The sequence below is a fragment of the Coregonus clupeaformis genome, unplaced genomic scaffold, assembly GCF_020615455.1.
Source record: "Coregonus clupeaformis isolate EN_2021a unplaced genomic scaffold, ASM2061545v1 scaf0247, whole genome shotgun sequence".
Taxonomy (NCBI): domain Eukaryota; kingdom Metazoa; phylum Chordata; class Actinopteri; order Salmoniformes; family Salmonidae; genus Coregonus; species Coregonus clupeaformis.
Window position 1 is genome coordinate 80,613 of NW_025533702.1, and position 16,496 is coordinate 97,108.

A 16,496-nucleotide genomic window follows, 5' to 3' on the forward strand; every position below is an offset into this window, starting at 1 on the left:
ATGCGCCGTTCCACAAGGGTGGCATATAGCCTATATTTTTCATATGAGTGACAATTTACAATTTGTCCTACCATTTGTAAAGATCTGTGTGCCAGTTATGATTTTCATATAAGGATTGTAGTCTACTCAACTGTGCCCAGAAAATGTTTAACTGCCCACACAGTGAATAGCCTAATTCTAGCTGGCTACACTGTAAAACCGAATAAGTTCTGGCTCCTAAAAAAATATTAAGTTAAGAAACTTAAATAGCTGAAGTGAACAGTCCTACCTTCATATGAGTAATACAAATGCAGTTTTATTTGTAAGGTATACTTAAATTTAACACCCCCACTAAGCCACGCCTCCAATAATTTCCCAGTGTGCCATGCCATTTCGATTGTAGAGTTACCACCCATGACTGTATTTGTTAGTGACAGATGGTTGTTCAAGTCGTTCATTCTTATTCCTGTGACCTTCACCAAGTGAGTTCCAAGGCGAAAAATATAATTTTAACTGAACTGTTACATTTAAGGCCTTAGACAGTGGCTTCTAACTCATAGTTTACAGGCCACATCAGGCCTGCAAGTAGGATTGCAAGATTCCACAAACATTTTTTCAGTAATCTTCCAACCAGGATTTCTGGAAAACTTGCCAGAATTTTGCAACCCTAACTGTAAATCACATTATGCTGGCTTGCAAAGCAATGTGTAATTCATGTTGGAATCTAGCCAACATTAGGCTAGCCTACAGTTGAAATGTATATTCCCCCTGCAACCTGCATTCATAAGGACTGCCAGGGTTAGGAACAGCAGGAAGAAACTACCTAAGCCATTTAAGCTGGAATTACCATTTCAGAAACGGGTGCAAAAATTCAATGATTGGATTAGTTTAGAAAACAAATATTTATCTTCACTCAATGTACATGCAAAATCACAGATATTAAAAACAATTCCAAAGAAATCTACCTGCAGTAGAGCATGCTGGGAAAAAAGTTAATTGTTATCCTATTTTTTGAAACATTTAGTTGGTGTGACTTCTCATTTAGTTTTGAGTCAGTACCACAAATATTTTAAGTAATAATTACTTTTCATTGACTTCAAAATTGAGTTAAAAATGCCTTGGGGTTTACAGTTAGACGCTGTCCATGTGCTCCATCTCTCGCCTGAACTCCACTGCAGCTGAGAATAAATGAATGGTGCCAGTCGAGTATGTGGCACTGGTCTGGCAGGTGGATGCAGATCATGTGAAGGGAACTGGTAAACCAGCTGGTAAGCTGACTATCCATCCACCCAAATATTTGAATAATTTATGTTTTCTGGAGGTTTTCTTTGCAGTGTCGGGCTACCAATGTAGGCATATGACTCCTCATAGCCTACATAAACAATTACACATTATAATAATGCATTTGCCTAACTTTGCTGAGCTCAGACTTGGATGACAATGAATAAAGGAAAGAGGGAATGAATGACTGAAGGAATGAATGAAACCTTTATGGGCTGTCTCCACAGAATCCTTTTCACAGAATTAAATAGAACATTGTGATATTATTCGTATGATTGTCACTATCAGGAATGGAATCATTTGAGTACAGAACTCTCAAGATATTAACAGTCCATAACTCTACAAACACAACTAAGACATCAACTTTTCACCGAAATAGTTATTTATTTATTCCACAATTTATTTATCCAATTGACATTTTAGTCATTTAGCAGACACTCTTATCCAGAGCGACTTACAATTAGTGAGTGTATACATTTTTCATACTGGCCCCCCGTGGACACTAGGAACTTGAAGCTCTCAACCCGCTCCACTACAGCTCCATCGATGTGGATGGGGGCGTACTCGCCCCCCTGTTTCCTGCAGTCCACGGTCAGCTCCTTGGTCTTACTGATGTTGAGGGAGAGGTTGTTGACCTGGCACCACACTGCCAGGTTTCTGACCTCCTCCCTGTAGGCTGTCTCAGCACTGTTGTTGATCAGGCTTACCACCGTTGTGTTGTCTGCAAACTTGTTGATGATGTTGGAGTCGTGCAACTATTATAATTAATTGGAAAATAACATTTTGAGTAGAAATAGCTATGATATCTAACATGTTAAATTATGAAAATTTTGGCCCAGGTAACTGTTGGCTGTGTTTTTGTTTGTTGTGTCGTACCAAATGCATTTTAAGTGTAGTGGGCGTATTAAGTGTATTTAAGCTTAGTGGGTAAGAGCGTTGTGCCAGTAACCGAAAGGTCACTGGTTCTAATCCCTGAGCCGACTAGGTGAAAAATCTGTTGATGTGTCCTTAAGCAAGGCACTTAACCCTAATTGCTCCTGTAAGTCGCTCTGGATAAGAGCGTCTACAAAAATTTAAATGTTACAGGCTAGCCTTAATATTTGTCTATACGTTTTTCAATTGACACTATCAGAAATTGTTTTGAACATTGAGAAAGAATGTTAATTAAAGTTGTGTCATCCTTGCAAATGTGTTTTGTTTTTCACTGAAACCATAAGTACTGACTATCTAATAAGAGTAAGCACACTAACTACAATAAATCAAATTGGCAAGTATAATAGCAATACAGGTTTTCAGTATGAAGTGACTCTTCCATCGCACAAATTGAACTCAAGAGAAGAGCTATGAGAAGCACCTGCCTGTCTGGTGCTGGAGACCAGGGCCATGATTGATGGAGGTTGTCCACGCTAGCACAGTCTACTGAAGTTTCACACCTAATCAAATATTTGATTTTGATAGTTTAACTTTTTTCTTTACACAGTGTATCTTAGTTACAACAAAAAAACACATATTTACCTAAATAAAGGGAGTTAGACGTGCCCCGGGATTTAAAAATAATAATTCTGCAATGAACCACAGAAGACAGTGACCGTTAATAGACTGCTATGGTCTGGTAATGAACTCTGCAGTGACCAGAAGTGAACCGCAGGCTGTTGTGGTCTCGTAATGATGAACCAAATTGCACCTGGGAGATTATTGTTGAGAATTTGCCAATGTTTTCCCTACCTCAAATTTGGCAGGGCGGGCCTCCCTAGCCTAGCTTTCATTGCTCCCTACCTGAACTGTTTTTGGGAACCTGGGCGTAGAGAGTTTGATAGGATCAACAGCTAGCCCTACATAAAGTATAACAGACACTGAGGCTGCGAAAATCAGAAATTTTACAGAAATATTACGACGCCCATAACCGCCTTCACAAGGTGCTACATTCTCCGTGGGCCAGAGGGTTTGTGTTATAACTTCTCGGACAATTGACACACACTCGATCATCAAAGACACTGTGGAATGCAGTTGGACATTGCCCCAGAGAGGGTACATGTTGTCTGGAATTGAATGAAATGTCCATACAGTACCTCCATTAAGCAACAGGTTAATGTAGCAGACTGCAGTAGTCCACTATCTTATGGCAACACTCAGAACTCACACAGTCCACTGTGGGAGACTGGTTATAATAACTGTAACACTATGTTTTGTTGTGTGACGTCTTTCTACCCATTTACTTTGAATGCAGTTGGGATTTTTAAACTGTAGAGGGCAGCATTAAACCTACCGTGGATGCCTCATTGATATTATTGCTACGCCATCATTTGACATTGACAGATAAAGACTACAGTAACAAGAATCTTGGCTGTGCCTGTGCATTATTAGGTAATAGTAACACCACAAGAACTGTACGAGCAACCATTTTGTTGGACAAATTATATTACAGTGAGCTGAAGACCCTTCTTCTGTTTTTTATTTGACTATAAAAAAAAAAACATTTGAACATGAAAAACAAGCACACAAAAATGACCATGACAACAAATGCGAAGACTATTACATGATCTGACTATGCTCCTAATACAGTATACTGCCTGTAGATTTAACACTGATGTGGTCTTATTAACAGGTAAGAAGAACAGATACTGACAGTAGGGTGCGAGGGAAATAACTGTGTGTGTGTGTGTGAGTGTGTGCACAAATGGTGCAACAAAGCCTAATGAAGAGGTAGGCTCGACTACAAAAGACAATGACTAGAACACTTCAACCCTGAGCATTAACATTAAATAAGAAGACCCTACATGGTGAAGTAAGTAGACATAGACAGACTATGAATCGCATATGAACATACTTTAGAAAAGAAGATTCAAAAAGTGTCTTGGAATGCAGGAAGTAACCCCGGTTTCCCCTCCAAGGGTGTGCTCATTGGGGTGGCACGCTTGGAACATTGCAGATATAAATACACGACATAGAGAGACACTGATAAGAGAATAAATTATATAATGCAATGATAGGAGCATCGGCAGCTGTATTAATGTTTCTATCTGCAATGCTCAAAGTTTCAGCCACCTGGATCGCATTCATTAGGGCACACCGTAGAAAAACATTTTTGCTATGGAAAACGTCAACTGCCGTTTCTTATTGGAAGTCCCTCCCTGTTTCAGCCCGTTTTCTTCCATTTGGTGCCTAATGAATACGACCCTGATTCATTTTCCAATGCTCCCCATTACCTCCACTGTTCATCATCCAATCAGAATCAGATAAGGAATGACAAATGTTCTTTGAGACCGATACCACCAGTCCATCATGGTTATTTGTAGTGGCTTTAGTCAATCCATGGGTTCAAAATGACTGGAACTCCGGTGTCTTTTAATGGACCACAGTCACAGAGTCTAGAGCAGCTGCTGTACTTAGTGTCCAGGGTAACCATGACGACAGACTTGGAGAGTTGTTCAGAATCATAGGCCTGGTGCTTGGAAGTAGTCCCAGCCAAACATTGTTGCAATGGACTCATACATCTGTTACGGGGTGACAGGGTTATAGATATAAACAGTGGGCTAGGCAAAGGTGCTTGGTTTGGGTCAATGTGTCTCACCCTCCATCCACAAAATGGGCCAGTCCAAAAGGAAGCGGGCCATTGGGTAAGGTTCATGCCATTGGAAAAATCCAGTGGAGGCGGGTGGAGGGAGAAATTGGAGGACGGGCTCATTGTAATGGCTGAAATGACACCAGCCTCCACTGGACAAATCCTTCCTCTCAGGGGAGCAGATAGCGGACCTCAGTGCTATGTCATATCCTCTTCCTCTGAGCAGTAGTCCTGCCCCTGAAAAAGAACAGCAGAAGATGGAGTTGTCACCAGACAGTGACCCCCCCCTACACACACATGATTTCAGCTCTGAAAATCACAAGCTTCTCTCCTCTAGCCTGTCCCAGATCTGTTTGGCTGTCTTGCCAACCCCTACGGTCATTGTAATGCCCGAAGTTAACAGATCTGGAACCAGGCTATCTCCTCACCTTTTCTATCTTCTCATCCAGCATCCTGAAGAACTCTTGCTGGCTCTCTGAAGAATGGATACTGTGGAGAAAGAAACAAGTCATTCACACTTAAGGGTTATGGTCAGTTGCATTTCAACTCTGTTAGTTCAGGGATGGAAAGGAACAGCAAACACTGCATTCATTTGTGTCACGATGACAACAAAAATTGTTAGTTCAACTCACTGTGTCTTCCCATTGCCATTTGATCCTGTGTCATCTGTGTGTTGGACCCTGGTGAGCAGGGCAGTCTTCTCCTGAAACCCACACAGGGCCATCATACATCACTGGCAGAATAATTTTGTAAGTGTACATGTAGGTGTAAAGGTTTACCCTTGACTAACTTCCCTTACTAACTTTTAGAGGGTTCATAATAACAAATATGCAATTCTGGCAGTTCTCACCGTGCTGTCCTGGTTGCAGGTGTTCAGTCTGTCCTCTTCTCCATTGATATACTTGACCTTTTCCACTCCTTTCTTGTACTCCTCTGTAAAAAAAGAGCGAGCTATAGGAGGATGTGGGCTAGTACTAAAAAGAAACACATCCCTTTCAGTCGACTCCTGATGCACCTCAGATAGGTGCAAAAGCTAAATGCAGTGTAGATCACAATGTGTTGGTCTTATTAACATTGGCATGCATTAGCCAAGTTGCAATAAAGGCTTTCTAACTTTTCTATACCTGAGTGCCTTTATATTTCGGTTCTTATGCGATTGTTAACACTACCAGCAACATCAACTTATTTTTGCTTGTGACAATACATTTTTACTTAATAGCTGCATGCTTCGGATTAGAGCATAACTGGAATTATAGCACCCATTCATGATATTCCCGATCCATTAGCTTGATCAGGAATCGACTGTTCATCCAGATATGAGGAGAGGAGCTGCAGTAATCAGTAGAATAATCAGTAGAATCCAGGTCAATTGTTCTATCAGCCCAATACTTGACAAAATACTTTGTCAAATTAACAGTTAGAAGAAAATCCTCTTTTCACAATGGTTGGAAAACAGGACAGCTCCTGCCCCCCCCTCAATCGCTCTCTCTCTCTTTCTCTCTTTCCCTCTCTCTCTCCTCTCTCTCTCTCTCTCCCGCTCTCTCTCTCTCTTTCCCTCTCTCTCTCCTCTCTCTCTCTCTCCCGCTCTCTCTCTCTCTTTCCCTCTCCCCCTCTCTCTCTCTCCCCCCTCCCTCTCTCTCTCCCCCTCCCCCTCTCCCCCCCAAATTAACAGTTAAAAGAAAATTCTCTTTTCACAATGGTTGGAAAGCAGGACAGCTCCTGCCCCCCCCATCTCTCTCTCGCTCTCGATCCCTTTCTCTTATTCCCTCTCTCCCTCTCTCTCTCCCCTCTCTCTCGCTATCTCTCATTCCCTCTCTCTCTCTCTTTCCCCCCTCTCTCTTTCCCTCTCCCTATCTCTCTCTTTCCAGCTCCTCTCTCTCTCTCTATCCTTCTCTCTCTCCCTCTCTCTCTCTTTCCCTCTCTCAATCTCTCTCCCTCTCTCTCGTTCTCTCTCTCTCCCGCTCTCTCTCTCTCTCTTTCCCTCTCCCCCCTCTCTCTCTTTCCCTCTCCCCCCTCTCTCTCTCCCCCCCTCAATCTCTCTCTCTCGACCCCTCTCTCTCGCTCTCTCTCATTCCCTCTCTCTCTCGTTCCCTCTCTCTCGTTCCCTCTCTCTCTCTCTCTCGTTCCCTCTCTCTCTCCCCCTCTCTCGTTCCCTCTCTCTCCCCCCAAAATTAACAGTTAAAAGAAAATCCTCTTTTCACAATGGTTGGAAAGCTGGACAGCTCCTCCCCCCCCCTCAATCTCTCGATCCATTTCTCTCTCTCTCTCTCCCCTTCTCTCTCTCTCTCGTTCCCTCTCTCTCTCTCTCTCCCGCTCTCGCTCTTTCTTTCCCTCTCTTTCCCTCTCTCCCTCTCTTTCTCTCTTTCCCTCTCCCGCGAGAGTGAGTCATCTGACGCGTCACAACAAAATAGTGAGATAAATGGGGTGGAAGGGAGGTATGGGATTGAGAAGGTACGTCAATTTCTGAAGTTGACAAAAGGGAAGAAATATATGCAGGATTATAATGTAACAGATTATTTTCCTGAAAGTTAATTGTTTATTGAATCAGCAAAGTTTCTGATGTCAAAAATAACAGGGGGAGGTTTGACAAGCCCTGAAATTGCTAGACTCAAGAAAGTGGTCACGAGAGTGATAAGTGATGTAAATTCAGTCACAGCCTTAACTCTGTAAAGAGATGTGGTTTCTGTGTCTTCCTCTGTATTTTTTTTCCATCCATGAGCAGTTTTAAGATTTCTTCTTTAAATGTAAATGGGGCGAGAGATGTTAAAAAAAGAGCCATAGTGTATGAGTTAATTAGGGGAAAGGGAAGTGACATAAGTTGCCTACAAGAAACACATAGTAATTTGGAAAATTAAGTTATGTGGCAACAGGAGTGGGGGGGAACAGTGGTGTGTAGTCATAAAAACTCAAAATCTTGTTCTCAGAAGGGTTTTTGCCTTTGTCATATGAGGTTGAAGAAGTAGTTGAGGGGAGGTTATTAAAAGTTAGAGCGAGGTATGAAAACATCACTATGTGTTTGATAAATGTATATGCCCCAGTGGTGGCAGTTGAGAGGGTATGTTTTTTAGAGACATTATCAAATACCATTGAGAAATGTAATACTGAAGATTATTTATTTATTGCTGGGGATTTTAACTGCACAGTCAGTGATTTAGATAGAAATCACAAAGAACCTCATATAGCCTCAAGGACTTTTTTAAAACGCCTCATTGTAACACATGAACTGTGTGATATTTGGCGGAGTCAACATGGAGGAACGAGACACCTGGGCCCATGTGAGAGAGAACACCATCTCTATGGCCAGGTTAGATAGGTTTTATTGTTTTGAACATCAATCTCAGGTCTGTCAATCAAGTGTGATAACCCCAGTGGGATTTTATGATCATTGTTTAATAACAGAGGTGGTGTTCATTAACGCTGTAAAACCCAAAAGTGCATACTTGTCACGACTTCCGCCGAGGCTGCCTCCCCTCCTTGTTCGGGCAGGTTTCGGCGTTCGTCGTCACCGGCTTACTAGCCACTGCCGCTCCATATATCATCATTCCATTTGTCTTGTCTTGTCAATTACACACACCTGGTTCATATCCCCTCATTAGTCTGTGTATAAGTGTTCCCTCTGGCCCCTTGTCCTTGTGAGTGATTGTTTTATGTGAGTTGAGTGTAGCTCGGTGGAGCTACTCGTACCTTGTATTGCCGGGGTAGATTATTCCCCTGTGCCTGTATTTTGTTGGAGCTACCCGTACCTTGTATTGCTATCCAGCGCAACTGTGTACGACGGAATAAACTCTGTATTCAGTGATTTACCCTCCTGCGCCTGACTCCTTCTAATCACACTCATCACAATACTGGCATTTTAATATAACTTTATTGAGTGATGCTCACTTCAGGAAATGTTTAAGTTTTCTCTGGGAGAGGTGGAGGTCTCAAAAGGCCAGTTGTGTATCCCTTCAACAGTGGTGGGATATAGGGAAAATCCAGATTCAACAATTCTGTAATCAATACACGAGGAATGTCACCAAAGACATCACCAGATCAATGAATGCCCTAGAGTCTGAAATAGAACTCCAACTCCTGACGTTGGATGAGACCACAGGAGATCGAGGCAATACTCAGGCCCTCAAGAGGAAAAAAGCTGCATTGGCAGACCTGCTGGGTATCAGAGCACAGGGGGCATTGGTGAGAAGTAGGTTTCAGTGAATATTTTAAATGGATGCCTCATCCACATTTTTCTTTGTTTAGAGAAAAACAATGGACAAAGAGGAATTATTCATTGTCTCAAATCAGCTGTTGGACAGGAGCTCACTAGCAGTAGAGTTCTATGCTGAGCTCTCCAAGTGTGAGTACAAAGGGAATAAAACAGTGACACAGCAGTTCCTTGATGGGCTCTCACAGGTGGCTGCAGAAGCTCAGGTTGCGCTAGAGCAACCATTGTCTTTGCAGGATCTATACACTGCATTAAAAGGCATGGAAAATGGAAGGGCATCAGGCATTGATGGGCTTCCTGTTGACTTTTTTAAGTATTTTTGGGAGAGGATTGGGAGAGAGGATATGTTGGGAGAGGATTGGCTAGCAGTAGTTAATGATAGTTTGACCGGAGGGTTACTACTGATAAGCTGCAGAAGGGCTGTCCTCACCCTACTGCCCAAAAAGGGTGACCCTAGGGAGGTGAAGAACTGGAGGCCGGTGGCTTTATTGTGCACTGATTATAAGATCCTGTCAAAGGCTTTGTCCAACAGGCTGAGGGCAAATCATACGGGGCAAATCATACGGACCAGTCCTACTGTGTTCCCGGCAGGCAGATAGGGGCTATTTGGTTGGATGCTGGTCTAATTTAAATTGATCAGGAAAAGGCATTTGACCGAGTTGAACATCAATACTTATGGCACACTTTTGAGGCGTTTGGTTTCAGCTCTGGTTTTATTGCCATGAAAAGGGTGATATATGGTGACATTGAAAGTGTATTGAAAGTTAACGGTGGCTTGAGTGCTCCTTTTAAACTGTGTAGAGGTATTAGGCAGGGATGATCTTTGTCCCTTCCTCACTCTTCCCCTCTCTTCCTCTCTCCCCCTCCCTCTCTATCTATCTCTCCCTCACTCCCTCTCCCTCCCTCTCTCACTCTCCCTCCCTCTCTCTCCCTTCTCTCTCCCCCTCTTTCTCACTCTCTCTCTCTCTCCCTGTCTCTCTCCCTCTCACTGTCTCTCCCCCCTTCTCTCACCCTCCCTCTCTCTCCCCCTCTCTCTCTCCCCCCTCTCTCTCCTGTCTATCTCCCCCTCTCTCTCTCTCCCTCTCCCCCTCCCTCTCCCTCTTTACATCTCCCTCCTTCTCCATCTCCCTCCCCCCTCTCTATCTCTCTCTCTCCCTTCCCCTCTCCCTCCCTCCCTCCTCTTTCTCTCTCTCTCCCTCCTTTCTCCCCCTCTCCCTCTCTCTCTCCCTTCCCCTCTCCCTCCCTCCTTCTTTCTCTCTCTCTCCCTCCTTTCTCCCCCCTCTCCCCTCTCTCTCTACCCCCCTCTCTCTCTCCCTCCCCCTCTCTCTATCTATCCCTCTCTATCTCTCCCCCCTCTCTCTATCTCTCCCTCTCTCTCTCCTCCCTCTCCCCCCCCCCTCCCTCTCTCTCTCCCTCTCCTCCTCTCTCTCTCTCCCTCCCTCCCTCTCTCCCCCCTCCCCCTCTCTCTCCCTCCCTCCCTCTTTCTCTCTCTCTCCCTCGCTCTCTCTCCCTCCCCCTCTCTCTCTCCCTCCCTCTCTCTCTCTCTCTCTCCCTCCCTCTCTCTCTCTCCCTCCCTCCCCCTCTCTCTCCCTCCCTTCCCCCAATCCTCCCTCTCTTCCCTCTCTCTCTTCCTCAGTCTCCCTCCCTCTCTCCTCTCTCTCCTTCTCTCTCCCCCTCGCTCCCTCTCTCCCTACCTCCCTCTCCCCCCTCACTCTCCCTCCTGCTCTCTCTCCCACTCTCTCCCCCTCTCTCCCTTCTCTCTCACCCTCTTTCTCTCTCTCTCGACCCTCCCTCCCCTCTCTCCCTCCCTCTCATCTTTCCTCTCTCTCCCTGTCTCTCTCTCTCCCTCTCTCTCCCCCTCTCTATACCTCTCCATCTCTCTACCCTCTCCCTCCCTCCCTCTCCCTTCTCTCTCTCTCCCCCTCCTCCCTCTCTCTCCCTATCCCTCTCCCTCTCTCTCTACCTCTCCCTTATCCCTCCCTCTTCCTCTTTCCCCCTCTCTCCCCCTCTCTCTCCCCCTCTCCCCTCTCTCTCTCCCCCTCTCTCTCCCCCGCTCTCTCCCTCCCTCTCTCTCTCTCTCCCCCCTCTCTCTCCCTCCCTTCCCCAATCCTCCCTCTCTCTCTCTACCCCCTCTCTCTACCTCTCCCTATCTCCCCCTCTCTCTCTCCCTCTCCCACTCTCCATTTCTCTACCCTCTCCCTATATCCCTCCCCCTCTCTCTCTCTCTCTCCCTCCCCCTCTCTCTCTCCCCCTCTCTCTCTCTCCCTCCCTCTCTCTCTCTCTCTCTCTCTCTCCCTCTCTCTCTCTCTCTCTCTCCCTCCCCTCCTCTCCCTCCCTCTCTCTCCTCTCTCTTCATCCCTCCCTCTCCCCCTCTTCCCCTCCCTCCCTCCTCTCTCCCCCTCCCTCCCTCCTCTCTCCCTCCCTCTCCCTCTCTCTTTTTCCCTCTCCCTCCCCCCTCTCTCCCTCCTCCCTCTTTCTCTCTCTCCACTCTCTCTCTCTCTCTCCCTCCCTCCTCTCTCTCCCTCTTTCTCTTTCTCCCTCTCTCTCTCTCTCTCCCTCCCTCTCCCCTCTTCCTCTCCTCCTCTCTCTCTCTCCCTCTCTCCCTCCTCTCTCCCCCTCTCTCTCTCCCTCCCTCCCTCTTTCTCTTTCTCCACCTCTCTCTCCCTCGCTCTCTCTCCCTCCCTCCTCTCTCTCCCTTCCCTCTCCCGCTCTCTCTCTCCCTCTCTCTCTCTCCCCTCTCTCTCTCTCTCTCTCTCCCTCTCTCTCTCTCTCTCCCTCCCCCTCTCTCTCTCCCCCTCTCTCTCTCCCTCCCTCTTTCTCTCTCTCCCCCCTTCCCCTCTCCCTCCTTCCCTCTTTCTCTCTCTCTCTCTCTCACTCCCTCGCTCCCTCTCTCTCTTTCTCTCTCTCCCTTTCCTCCTCTCCCTCTCTCTCTCTCTCCCTCCCTCTCTCTCTCTCCCTCCCTCCCTCCCTCAATCCTCCCTCTCTCTCTCTTCCCTCTCTCTCTTCCTCAGTCTCCCTCCCTCTCCCCTCCCTCCCTCTCTCCTCCCTCTCTCTCCCCCTCGCTCCCTCTCTCCCTCTCCCCTCCTTCCTCAGTCTCCCTCCCTCTCCCTCTCTCCCTCCATCTCCCTCCCTCTCCCCCTCCCTCTCTCCCTTTCTCTCTCTCTCTCTCTCTCCCCTCTCCCCCTCTCTCTCCCTCCCTCCCCTCCCTCCCTCTCTCTCTCTCTCTCCCTCGCTCCCCCTCTCTCTCTCTCCCTCCCTCCCCTCCTCTCCCTCTCTCTCCTCTCTCTTCATCCCTCCCTCTCCCCCTCCCGCTCTCCCTCCCTCTCCCTCCTCTCTCCCTCCCTCTCCCCTCCCTCTCTCTTTTTCCCTCTCCCTCCCCCCTCTCTCCCTCCTCCCTCTTTCTCTCTCTCCACCTCTCTCTCCCTCCATCCTCTCTCTCCCTTCCCCTCTCCCTCCCTCCCTCTTTCTCTCTCTCTCCCTCCCTCTCCCCCTCTTCCTCTCTCTCCCTCTCCTCCTCTCTCTCTCCCTCCCTCCCTCTCCCTCCTCTTCCCCCTCTCCCTCTCTCTTTCTCTCCCTCCCCCCTCTCTCCCTCCCTCCCTCTTTCTCTTTCTCCACCTCTCTCTCCCTCTCCCTCGCTCTCTCTCCCTCCCTCCTCTCTCTCCCTTCCCCTCTCCCTCCCTCTTTCTCTCTCTCCACCCTCCCTCTCCCTCCCTCCCCCTCCCTCCCTCTCTCTCTCTCTCACTCCCTCGCTCCCTCTCTCTCTCTCTTTCTCTCTCTCCTCCCTCCCCTCCTCTCTCTTCATCCCTCCCTCTCCCCCCTCTTCCCCTCCCGCTCTCCCTCCCTCTCCCTCCCTCCCTCCCTCTCCCCCTCCCTCTCTCTTTTTCCCTCTCCCTCCCCCCTCTCTCCCTCCTCCCTCTTTCTCTCTCTCCACCTCTCTCTCCCTCCCTCCTCTCTCTCCCTTCCCCTCTCCCTCCCTCTTTCTCTTTCTCTCTCCCTCCCTCCCCTCTCTCCCTCCCTCCCTCCTTCTCTCTCTCTCTCTCTCCCCCATTCTCTATCCCTCCTTCTCACTCTCACACACACTGGGCAGAGAGATTAGAGGAAAGGAAAACAGACACACAGCCAATTACCTAATAAAGAGACAGAGTGACCTGACAACGGACATGCAGCCATGACCAAGCCTTCACTACTATTTATTTTCGGCACAGAACAGAAAGTAATAATAGTAGAACAAGGTCTCCTCGTTCCTCAATTTACAGGTAAATGGGGACAAGATAAAGTGACTGGTATTAATGGAAAATATGGGACAATATTAGGAGGAGCTCCTCGTTTAAATCGTATGCTGCTGTGACACTGTACCGACTATAACCTTGGTCAGTGCGTTATGAGCACTTACATGTTAACTGTCTTGGAATGGTGGATAGCATGCTTGGGACCGAATGGTTTGGAGGTTTGACTCTCCTCTCGGACTACTCCCTGAGGTTGTTGCACTATCATTAGCAGCACCACCAGCCAATATTTGGGTAAAGCATGTGGGTAGGTATGCTAGTACTCAGTGTGTTGTATGTCGAAACATTCCCAAAATGTGTACGGAATGTAACAAACATACGATTCAATATTCTATTTTTCACATAAGCATATCTGTTTATTCCATTTGGCAGACACTTTCATCCAAAGCGACTTACAGTCATCTGCACATAGGCCTACATTTTAAGTACGGGTGTCCCCATCAGAAATCGAACCCACAACCCTTGGCATGGTAAGCGCCATTCTCTCCCGACTGAGCCACACAGTACAATACTTTCTCATCAGAACATTCTGTGAGTCTGAACATTCGAAACATTCTGTAACCCTCCTGAACAGACCCCCTGTACAGGGCCCCAGGTGAATGTGTTCCCAGTACTGACCAGAAAGAAGGTCCCCATTGCTGTAGGCTTTACTGCGGCCCTCCTCACCACTGGACACGGCCGACACCTGCTTGGCCGAGGTGCAGCCCATCTCCTTACCCGCTTTCCTCCTCACCCACGCACATCACATGACCTAGAGGAAGGGAGGGAGAGAGGTAAGATGGGGAGAAGGAGATATTAAGGATATTAAGTATGAGGGAGTATCTGACCTTGTGTCAGTGGCAACTTGCCTAGAAGCATTCCACCCAAATGAACACTCCACCATGATTAATTAAATAATCATAAATATCGAAGAATAACCCACTGGCCAAGGCCTTTCACTAAGCCTGGCTAGTTTAGCGATGCACAGTTGAGAACTACAATCACAACACACGATCGTGCCAGCTGCACCTCACACAATAGGCCATTCAAAGCCGCTCGCGATGCCAATGCACCGGATAATCTCCTGCGAACCGGTTAGATTGTTGGGCACCAGCGAATGGGGGGATGTGACAATTAAGACTATGCGTTCGTTACCCAATCAATGTACCGTCCAAGTATTGACATGGTAGACCGAGAGAGTATACAAATAATAGCTGGTTGTGTGTGCTATTGAGGCATTATGGTTATTGGTCAAGAGCAGATACATTTTCATAGCATAAGCCCTCGAATGGAGACTGGTCTGACGACCTGATTATTATTGGACAAACGGGTCTCTGGTTGAGCGCACTGATCTGATGAGCTGTGTCCAGCTGTGGTGTCAGCTGGCCGATTGGACTGTCATCCTGTTTCGATATTCTACTGAGTTAGTGCAATGACATTAGAAAGCTATATGAAAATGTGGGCTATGCTATCATGCTATTTCAGTGCATCGGTGATGCTATCAATTGAGCTTTATTTATAGGCAGGCAGGCAGCATCCATTGCTATTTTATTTCATAACCGAAAACTGGAAAAACGCCACCAATATTGACTCGCACATCAACGAAAAAACTGAAGGCTGAATATTAGCTATTGACTATAATAAAAGAAAATGCAATAGAACACGGTTCCATTGTACAACGATTCCCTATACAAAGATCCAGCCAACCTCCACACAAACAAACAAAACGACTGGACCAATGCAAATATCCAATGTTATTCCAAGTACAAACATTAGCAAATTTACCATTTTTTACAGGATTTGTCCATGGTTCTACCTGTATTGGTTGTTGGAGTTTCGACCGACTTCAAACGACAGGCGCCCGTATCAGGGACAGCATCTGCATCGCTCAATACACCGTCAGACATTAGCAATCGAGATGCTATCCGCCTGTCTCACTGTCTGGTCCGGTCTGGAGAATAATTAGTCAATGTGATGACACAAATTGTTCTTTGGTGATGGTCTTCAGACATTACCCAGAACATTTAAAAATGAAATCGAGCCTCATGAGACTTAACTATATTCTAATATTATGGCTGAAAAGAACATTCGCATAAAACATCTTGACTTGTGTGTAGTTTCGGTGAAAAGAGCTGTGTGTCAATTGTGCGGATGCCCTTGTTGCTGGGGCTCAAAAATGTCCGGTGCAAGAGAGTCCGTTTGAGTTTGCCAGGGTTCGAGCAGTGTAGAAAGTGTCATGCTGAGGCAGTGAGGAAAGTCTCTATGGTCATTAATTGTACCTTACAGATGGAACGGAAAAACCAGAAGATTGATTTGGTAATAGCAGCAGCAGAGAAGCTTTTGGGTGTCAGAGATTTTAGTGAAGAAGAACTACAGGGGATTTTGAGCGAAGGGGTTCCATCGGCCTGGGAGGATCTGTTAGGGCCAAAAGAGTGGGAAAGGGTGGTGGGTTTGTTGGGGATAGTGGCGTTTATGTCAAGTTAGATAGTGGGGCAATTTATTTTTTCCCATTCCCCTTTTCCCTTTTTTGTGAAATCTGGAGGGTACAATTGTGAACAAATGTGAAATTCACACCTGTGGTCCTCTGTAGCTCAGCTGGTAGAGCACGGCGCTTGTAACGCCAAGGTAGTGGGTTCGATCCCCGGGACCACCCATACACAAAAAAATGTATGCACGCATGACTGTAAGTCGCTTTGGATAAAAGCGTCTGCTAAATGGCATATTATTTATTTATTATTATTACCTGTGAAAGGCAGCAATACCCAACAAAGCCTCTAGTCGGCCGGAAAACCACTCTAAGAATAAGAAGAAAGTTGAGAGCATAGAGATAGATAGAGGACTAATCTTTGTATCTGTGCTATTATAACTTCTGTGACAGCATTGGCGGCGCCATTGAGACTATCTCCATTTTAAAGTAGTCAATTTTCTTATTCACGATTGGCTGATCCTTCCTGATGACCCGGTTGGACATGACTCCAACAGGGTCACCAGGAGGGCTCAGCCAATGAAGTTGGAAGTCCCACCCAGTTGACTACATTAAAATGGTGGAAGCCTTCAATGGTGCTGCTTATGCTAAAATTACCTTTTGGCCACTACAGGCCTCTCTATCATTCTCTATGGTTGAGTTGCCGTCGGACCCAATTCCAGGGCGCAACAACAAGGACTTCCGGCCACATCACACGCATGGTTTCCACTAGTTACCACA

At 46.6% G+C, this 16,496-nt stretch overlaps 1 protein-coding gene across 3 annotated transcripts; it reads right to left on the reverse strand.

The window, feature by feature from the left end:
- Positions 1–3,704: 3,704 nt before the first annotated feature.
- On the reverse strand, positions 3,705–15,827 carry LOC121535001 (uncharacterized protein C1orf21 homolog). Of its 3 annotated transcripts, none has more exons than XM_041841648.2 (6): positions 15,077–15,827; positions 13,931–14,063; positions 5,673–5,755; positions 5,455–5,519; positions 5,251–5,311; positions 3,705–5,059 (listed from the first exon to the last, which is right to left on the reverse strand). In XM_041841648.2, exons 2-6 carry the CDS (start codon positions 14,019–14,021, stop codon positions 5,021–5,023), a joined length of 339 nt encoding a protein of 112 aa, XP_041697582.1. In that variant the 5' UTR covers positions 14,022–14,063; positions 15,077–15,827; the 3' UTR covers positions 3,705–5,020. The 3 variants fall into 3 exon arrangements, with proteins under 3 accessions (XP_041697582.1, XP_041697580.1, XP_041697578.1); XM_041841646.2 differs by having other exon boundaries at positions 5,455–5,525; positions 15,108–15,819; XM_041841644.2 differs by having other exon boundaries at positions 5,455–5,525; positions 15,077–15,818.
- Positions 15,828–16,496: the final 669 nt, after the last annotated feature.